General features: G+C 45.5%; 1 protein-coding gene across 1 annotated transcript; it reads left to right on the top strand.

The window, feature by feature from the left end:
- Window positions 1–900: 900 nt before the first annotated feature.
- LOC143294652 (cytochrome P450 2U1-like) lies at window positions 901–8,032 on the top strand. The gene is made up of 5 exons (XM_076606031.1): window positions 901–1,240; window positions 1,662–1,958; window positions 2,839–3,066; window positions 6,202–6,639; window positions 7,833–8,032. Exons 1-5 carry the CDS (start codon window positions 901–903, stop codon window positions 8,030–8,032), a joined length of 1,503 nt encoding a protein of 500 aa, XP_076462146.1.
- Window positions 8,033–8,607: the final 575 nt, after the last annotated feature.

Below are 8,607 nucleotides of genomic sequence, written 5' to 3'. Positions count from 1 at the left end.
CAGTTTGAGATGTTCCTTTATCTCTCCCACGAAACGTTCTTTTCATCTCCTTCAATTCAGTAAATCCAGTGGAAGTTACCATCTGTATTCCCGTGTCTTTTCTCAGAGCATTCAAAGTTTGGAAGTCAGCTGACCTTAGACTTTGACCAGAGCACTCATAGGAGGGGCGACGAATAGAAGTCATTTCTATTGTGGGGATTTGTTTATGCTGGCGAATTATTTCAGTCAAAATATTCATTAAACAAATGATCAATAAATGGCCAATATTTAGAAACAAACGAACAAAAGAGTCAGCAAAGTCCCATCAATGTTTTGTTTATATTAATTACAATGTTTTCGGCTCAACGCTTAAGTTTGTATCACAGATTGACATAAAACTTACAGGTTGGACCAACAGCAAAGTGAGAGCCGTATGATCAATGGTTTCTTCAAAAGCAGTGGGAAATCATTTACAGCTAGGTCTTTTGTCAAGGACTATGACTCTCAAACTAGGAGGTAAGATCGTACTGGCTGTTTAGTGCTGCAGCCTAGGGATTGGCCTTTGGGAACCATCCCAACGCCGATTGTCCTAAAATCCTCTTGGTCGAGAGAGTAGGGATGTAACTCGGGCAAGACACTCTCCACTATGATCAAATTCTGGTCCAGATAGTTGGAACATAGATGCTGCCTCCTCTGCTGTTGGATGGTCATAGTCGGACACAGAACTATCATACATAAAAGGCACTATCCACATTTCTTCCCCTCATTTGTGTGACTGACGGAGTGAACGTCCACGCCTAGCTGTGAACACTACTCATTCCGTATTGAGGGGAAAAGTTGTGGATATTGCCGACTATCACACATAAAAATAATAAAACGTTTGTAAATGCTGTTCCCAGACCAGACATACCCTTTCTCGCCATGCCGCTGAGAGATCACGTCACCGTCACGTGCGTGCTGGTGGGGGGAGCAGTGGGTGTGCTGTGGTGGCTGTGGACACGACGCCCCCACGGCATCCCTCCAGGCCCCGGCTTCGCCCTGCCCCTGCTGGGACACCTGCACCTCATAGACAAGGACCCCCGGGCAAAATTCCACCAGTGGCGCAAGCAGTTCGGGGACATCTTCAGTCTGTACCTGGGACGGCGCCTCGTGGTTGTCTTCTGTGGCTACTCAGTCATCAAGGACGCCTTCAGCAAGTCTGGCGACAGCTTCGCCGATAGACCTCACTTGCTGACTACAGACCAGCTGGCGGAAAACAAAGGTGAACAGAAAATTAGTAGTAGTTGTGGTGGTTCTGTAGTTTTAATTATTTATGTATGCACCAATTACAATGTTAAGAGTGCACAAGAATGTTTCTCTGATTGTGCGAGGTGCGTAATGTGTTTCATTCCGCTGTAGTCTTGGGGGAAAAGATCTTTCTGTGCTGTCTTGTGCAGGATGGAATGTCATAGGAGCTATGGTGTACTGTTGTTCCCTGCTGTATGCTTCATCGTTACTGTTAATGCTCCAGCTAAATTTCAAACTGCCCTGAAATGATCCGTTTTGTGGTCACCTGGGCGACAATGAAAGATCATGGTTCGATCAGATTCCTCACACACACACACACACACCACACCACACCACACCACACCACACACACACACCACACACACACACACACACGGGTCAACGCTGTGTGGCAGGTATCGTGCTGGCCTCTGGGCCCGAATGGAGGGAGCAACGCAAGACGGCCCTGGAGATCTTGCGGCAGTTCGGCCTGGGCCGGAACGAGCTGGCGGAGAAGGTCCAGGTGGAGGTGATCCAGTACGTGGAGGCCATCACGCAGCTGCAGGGTCAGCCCGTGGACCTGCACCGGTTGACGACAGTCAGCGTGGCCAACAACATCAGCTACATTATCTTCGGCACCTTCTTCCACTACGACGACCCCACCATCACCAAGTACTTCCAGGCTGTGGAGGACAACTTCCGGCGTCTTGGGAGTAAGCTTCCTTCCTGCCTTCCTTCCTTTCCTTCCTTTCCTTCACTCCTTCCTTCCTGCTTTCCTTTATTCCTGCCTGCCTCCCTTTCCTCTTCCCTTCCTGCCTGCCTTCCTTCCTGCCTTCCTTCTTTCCTTCCTTCCCTTCCTTCCTTTCTTCCCTGCCTTCCTTCCTTCCTTCCTTCCCTTCCCTCCTTTCTTCCTTCCTTCTTTCCCGCCTTCCTGCCTGCCTGCCGTCCTTCCTTCCTTTCCTTCCTTCCCTTCCTTACTTCCTCATTTGCTTACACACACACACACACACACACACACACACACACACACACACACACACACACACACACACACCCAAAAAGGCAGGTCTTTAGGGACGGTTCAGTTCTTGAAAATATAAACACGGGTGCAGCTTTGGTCATTCCGACACTTCCAATTGAAAGGTCATTTTTATCTTTTAAATTGATCTGTCCACCTCTAACAGCTGAACTGATTGCCATGCTGCTTGCTTTCGATAATCTGTTCAATCTTCTATTGAATATATTTAGAGTAGTGTTTTGATTGACTCAGAATCAGTGTTAGCCTACATGCATTAGATTCATTTGATATAAAAACTCGACCGGACCTTATTTTTTAAAAATAAATCATTTATTACACATCCAACGGCACTATTTGGCTGGGTACTCTCTCATATTGGTATGAAAAAAAAAAGAAATGTCCGACAGAGCAGTTAAAAAGGGTGCACTGAGAACACAGACTTTTTTTGAAATGGTTACCTATCAGTCAGCCTCAGAATGTTGCAGTCTGCTCGAGTCTTCAATATGAAGCAGATTTCAAACAAGTGATGACAGGATTTCATACCTGGTGGTGGTGGTGGTGGTGGTGGTGTACAGGTGCAGCGGTTGTGAACTTCTTCCCGTTTCTGCAGTACCTACCCGGCGATTTGTTCGGCATCAAGAAGATTCTGTCCAACATGAGGGTGATCCGGGAGGAGTTCCTGCAGCCTCACCTGGACGCCCACCTGGAGAACTACAGGGAGATGCACCCGACGGACTTCATGTACGCCTACCTGTACCGGATGAAGCAGAAGGAGAGAAACTGTGTCCACACCTCCCTCTGTGGTGAGTCACTCGCCTCGCTGTCAACAGGGCTTTCTATCATGGTCAGACGGGCGCAATAGCTGAGTGGTTAAAGCGTTGGACTTTTCAATCTGAGGGTCCCGGGTTCGAATCTCAGTAACGGCGCCTGGTTGGTAAAGGGTGGAGTTTTACGATCTCCCGGGACAATATATGTGCAGACCTGCTTAGTGCCTGAATCCCCTTCGTGTGTGTACGCACGCAGAAGATCAAATATGCATGTTAAAGATCCTTTAATCCATGTCAGTGTTCGGTGGGTTATGGAAACAAGAACATACCAAGCATGCACATCCCCGAAAACGGAGTATGGTTGCCTACATGGCAGGATAAAAAGTCATATACGTAAAAGCCCACTCGTATTTATACGAGTGAACGTGGGAGTTCCAGCCCTGGCAGAAAGACGATAGTCATGTGCGACTATGACCATCAGAACAGCAGATGAGGCAACTGCAGTCCCGACTTCCTGGTCTGAAATTTGATTACAGTGTCTTGCCCAAGTTACATCCCCACTCGCTCGACCTAGAGGGTTTTAGGACAGTATGCGTTAGGGATGGTTCCCAAAGGCCAACTAACCCCCAAGGCTGCAGCGCTAAGAGCCAATGCAATTTTGCCTCCTAGTTAGAGACTCATTGTCCTTCACAAAGACTAAGCTGTAAATAATTTCCCATTGCATTGGAGAAACCATTGACAACACAGATCTCACTTTGCTGTTGGCCCAACTGTAAACTTATGTCATGGCTTTGACGGACTTCACAACATATCAATGGACGCACGCACACGCACTCGCACACACACACACACACACACACACACACACACACACACACACACACACACACCAGAACAAACAATAAATTGAAAGAAAAGAGAAAAAGCAGGTGTATTTTCATAAAGTGTTAAGAAAATCGACAGCTGTATATGGCCAACCACTACCCTCTCACTGAACACACTAGCAGCTGTTTCAAGTAAACGTTCATCTCTGAATAGCTTGAAAAGTATACCTGCTTTTGAAACATCGCTGTTCCATCCAAACTCTTTCCCTAGCTATTCAGTGGCTTCTGAGCGATAGTTGTAGAATTTGATTGTGAAAATGGAAGTGCGGAATGAATAGAATAGAACGTCTTTATTACCAAGTGTACCGGGCTCACAAGGAATACAAGATACGAACATAAATCGGAAATCATACACAAACACAGATACAGTAGAAATTAGGATACATGCAAGTGCATATCAATATAAAAACTTGTGCATACTCACACATGCACGCACTGCACACACGCGCGCACACACACACGCATGCACACACACACACACACACACACACACACACACACACGTTTGAACAGAAGCTGCATATCACATATGGATGGGGCTGATGACTAGATCGTCAGGCAAATGGTTGTTGGTTGCGCAATTCTATTTATCACACTGGATTTGCTCGAGAAACAGGGCATTGACTGCTTTGGGGAAAAAGCTATTGGCGAAGTGATTGGCGTTCGTCAATTTTGTTGGGTAGAGATCTAAAGTTGGACAGGAACATACTGGGTAGAGGTGGGCGAAAACTTGAAAGGGCCCCACCTCGCTTTCCGCGTTTCCTCGCGGACTGAGCCTTGCGTGCTGACCGGTCGGTGTTCATTGTTGACGGTTGTAAATCATGACGGAGTGAGTTGAAGTGAGATCTCAAAACACTGGACTCACCTACCTGTTCCCTAACACGCAGCAGCGTGTCACGATCATACTGTAAGATCGCAGCTGTTTCCCTAACACACATAAACAGAATTAAACACAAAATAAACAGGACAGTTATCCCCGTGTCGCCATTGGTCGGCGCCATCTTGGAATCTTGGAAGAGAGCACGTTTGAAAAGTACTTTTGAAACATCGCTGTTTCAGCCAAACTCTTTCAGCTGTTCAGTGCATTACTGAGCCATAGTTGTAGAATTGTATTGTGAACATGGAAGTGCGGGTTGAAGAAAACACCTGTGGTTATGAATGGTGCTGCTTACTCCGGTGCTCCCGAAAGAAAACGGCATTTCACCTTACCGCTTGGAAGAGCTTTTTTTTCTCCAAACATTTTTTATTCAGACAAAGGTTTATATACAAAATACAAAAATTTACTTTTGGAAGGTTCAACAATATATTGTTCCGAACATCAACCATTCCACATCAAGCATCACATCTGTAGAATAGCAAATATTCATTCAAACATTGATATGTGTGATGATTATTATAGCGCACAATTTACAATGAAGTTGTAGAAATGGCAGAATTTTAACTGTTCGTTCACACATTGATTCCACTGGTATTGCTGTGCCCAATGTACATCAAAGTAAAATAGGCAGGTAAATGGTTTAGGGGTTTAGGAAGAACAGTTTGCAATATGACGAAGTGGTCTTGGACTTTTTTTTGTGTGTGAACCCTGTATATTGCCTGTGTATTCATGAAACGTACTTTTTCCGTGCATGTGTACTGCTTCGTAGTGATGATAAAACAGTCTTGAATACTTGATTTCTGATTGTGTCCTAATTCTGTGTACGGAGTTTCTTTCTTCGCTATTGCCATCGACTTCAGTTGCCTTCTTGTCTGTTCATGATAACATAGGATTAGACGATGCTCCATATATAATGATTATATATGTATTTCAGAAAAAAAAGATGAAACAAGCAAAAAGAATAGAGACTTTGAACTTGAACTGAGGTGTCCCGATCACTGTAGAAAGTTCATCCTCAAAGTACGTAAACAGGGGAGAAAATCACATCAATTCAAATTTTACACTATGCACTGACAAAAAATGTAATATATACACGAATGTAACATTTTTTAACCAAAAAGGCTAAAAATATTTAATGTAAAGATTCTATGTTACCAGCGTTCAGAATTATATCTTGAGAAAAAAAAAAAAAAACAGGCGGCAATACAAGGGCATCCAGGAGTCATGACCTGGGTGCGCCCCGGCCCCCTTAGAGTGCAAGCAGTTAAGGGCTAAACACTTGACTGAGGGGGGGTGCGGGGGCGGGGGGGGGCTTCTTCTCTGAAGACCTTGTACTATCCAGCTCTCCCGAGAGTTTCTTATCAACGGTCATACCACACACAACTGTGATCGGCTCTTTCCATCTCCCAGAACGCCAGCTGTCCACCACGGCCGGGGACCTGGTCATCACGGGCACGGAGACCACCACGGCGGCGATCCTGTGGGCCCTCCTGCTGCTCCTCAACCACCCAGACGTCCAGGAGAAGTGCTACGAGGAGATCAACAGGGTGGTGGGCACCAGCCGCCTGCCCAACGTGGAGGACAGGAAGGACATGGACTACCTGGAGGCCACCATTCAGGAGGTCCTGCGCTTTGTCAGCATCGGGACCTTCGCCGTGCAACACGCGCCGCCCCGCGATGTCGTCTTCCGAGGTTACACCATCCCCAGGGACACCATCATCTTGCCCTTCATGGACACGGTGCTCCACGATCCAGAGGTGTGGGAGGACCCGGAAGCCTTCTGTCCTGACAGGTTTATCTTTGAAGGCAGACTGACCACCCCGCAAGAGTTCATTCCCTTCGGAACGGGTAAGCGGCCTTTACTTTTAGAGTCATGTCCACATTCTGCTTCTTGAGTTTTACTGTGGAGTCCGAGTCGAATGCTATGTGTTGTTGATCTCTGCAGTTTGTGTGTGTGTGTGTGTGTGTGTGTGTGTGTGTGTGTGTGTGTGTGTGTGTGTGTGTGTGTGTGTGTGTGTGTGTGTGTGTGTTGGTGTGTGCGTGTGGGTGGGTGTGGGTGTGTGTGGGTGTGGGTGTGTGTGTGTACTGTAATAATTCCATGTGTATGACCGTGATTATAGTGCTTACGGTTTAAGTCGAAATTTAAAAAGCATATTATGTCTTGCATGCATACATACGTAATGACTACGATTCTCGTGTATTTCATGTGTGTTTTACACCACAACCCCCACCCCACACCCACCCCACCCCCACCCCCGTGGGGGTGCCGGGGGTCTGTCAGTGTTGATAGCATCCCCACCATCTGGAAACTCTGTGCTAGAAATTGCTCTCTTTATTTCTACCCTTTTTTTCTTTACTTCACTGCACTGTCTGCTTTTTGTGCCTTCCCAGTCAGTTCCCTTTTCCTTTTTTCGAGCAAGCCATGACACTTTTCTTTTTTTCTCTTTTCCGCAGTCTATGTTGTACTATCTGTGCTCTTCAGCTTTGGCGATTGTGAGTAGTAAAATTGTTAACACTGGAATCGCTGGAATAGGCACTATCTGTCCATTCTTATCGCACTTGAAAGAACCCACGGCAACGAAAGGGTTGTTCCTGGTTAGATTCAGTAGAAAAATCCACTTCGATTGGAAAAAGAAAAAAAAACTGCACGCAGGAAAAATCACAACCAAAAAAACAGAAAAAGGTGGCCCTCTCAGTGTAGCGACGCGCTCTCCCAGGGTAGAATAGCACGAATTTCACACAGAGAAATCTGTTGTGACAAAAAAGTTATATAATTTATAGGATATAATATATAATGATATATATATATATATATATATATATATATATATATATATATATATATATATATATATATACAGTAATAAGGAGCTAAACCGTTAGGATAATGTGTCGTGAACTGCTTTGCGGGTTTGTATTGGTGATTTTTTTTTTAATTATTTTTATTTTCTAAGACGTAGCTCACCTATTAGCAACAAACAATGACACCACAAATGTTCTCTGTGGAAGGCAAAGTATGGTGTGTTGGTCGTGTCCGGCAGGACGCAGGGCGTGTCTGGGGGAGTCTCTGGCCCGGATGGAGCTCTTCCTCTACCTCAGCATGCTCCTGCAGCGCTTCCACTTCCTGCCTGCGGAACCGGATGTCGTGCCTCCTGTGGAGGGCATTCTGGGAGCGACTCACACACCAAAGCCGTACAAGATCAGAGCTGTGAGGAGGGAGACAGAAACGGAAAACAACTGAAAAGTCTCGATAGCCACTGTGGTTGGGTTTTTGTGGTTTATTTTATTTTATTTTATTTTATTGAACTGAAATAAGTTTTCGGCAGGTGTGTGTGTGTGTGTGTGTGTGTGTGTGTGTGTAAACACACATCAGTGACGAGTTCCCGGGAGGTTTCAATGTTGGAGGGAAAAGATTGCCTTCTAACCGAAGGTTTGCCCGCTTGAGAGAACAGGAAGTGGTCATTCTTAAGTGACTTTGATCATGTATTCCGATCGTAAGTGTTTCCGAGTGTCCTGTCCACCATTCATGGCTCAGAAGCTGGTGCTAAAAAGGTTGAAATCATCATGGTAGATTTTCACTGAATGGGAATTGAGTGCAATGGTTTCTTTCATCAATGACATTCTCCCCGTTTCTTGCATGGGCGTGGACATCATGTGCAAAGCTAAGTAATGTTGAGTAGATATCTACATGGAACTGAATCAGTTTAGAATGAGCTGAAAATGAACTCCAATGGTTAAAACGATATTGTGACATTTTAGCAGAGGGTTACTGGAGCCCAAAACGAATATCGTGTCTTGAGCATTCAAAGGTATTTA

This window comes from Babylonia areolata, chromosome 20 (genome assembly GCF_041734735.1).
Source record: "Babylonia areolata isolate BAREFJ2019XMU chromosome 20, ASM4173473v1, whole genome shotgun sequence".
In the NCBI taxonomy this organism is placed as follows: Eukaryota; Metazoa; Mollusca; class Gastropoda; order Neogastropoda; family Buccinidae; genus Babylonia; species Babylonia areolata.
The sequence above is the reverse complement of the archived record's forward strand: the minus strand, read 5'-3'. Positions and strand labels throughout refer to the sequence as shown.

Coding starts and splice junctions, on each gene's coding strand:
- LOC143294652 (XM_076606031.1), top strand. CDS start 901: ATGCCGCTGAGAGATCACGTCACCGTCACGTGCGTGCTGGTGGGGGGA. Junction 1,959..2,838: donor CAACTTCCGGCGTCTTGGGA/GTAAGCTTCCTT, acceptor GGTGGTGTACAG/GTGCAGCGGTTGTGAACTTC. Junction 3,067..6,201: donor TGTCCACACCTCCCTCTGTG/GTGAGTCACTCG, acceptor TCCATCTCCCAG/AACGCCAGCTGTCCACCACG.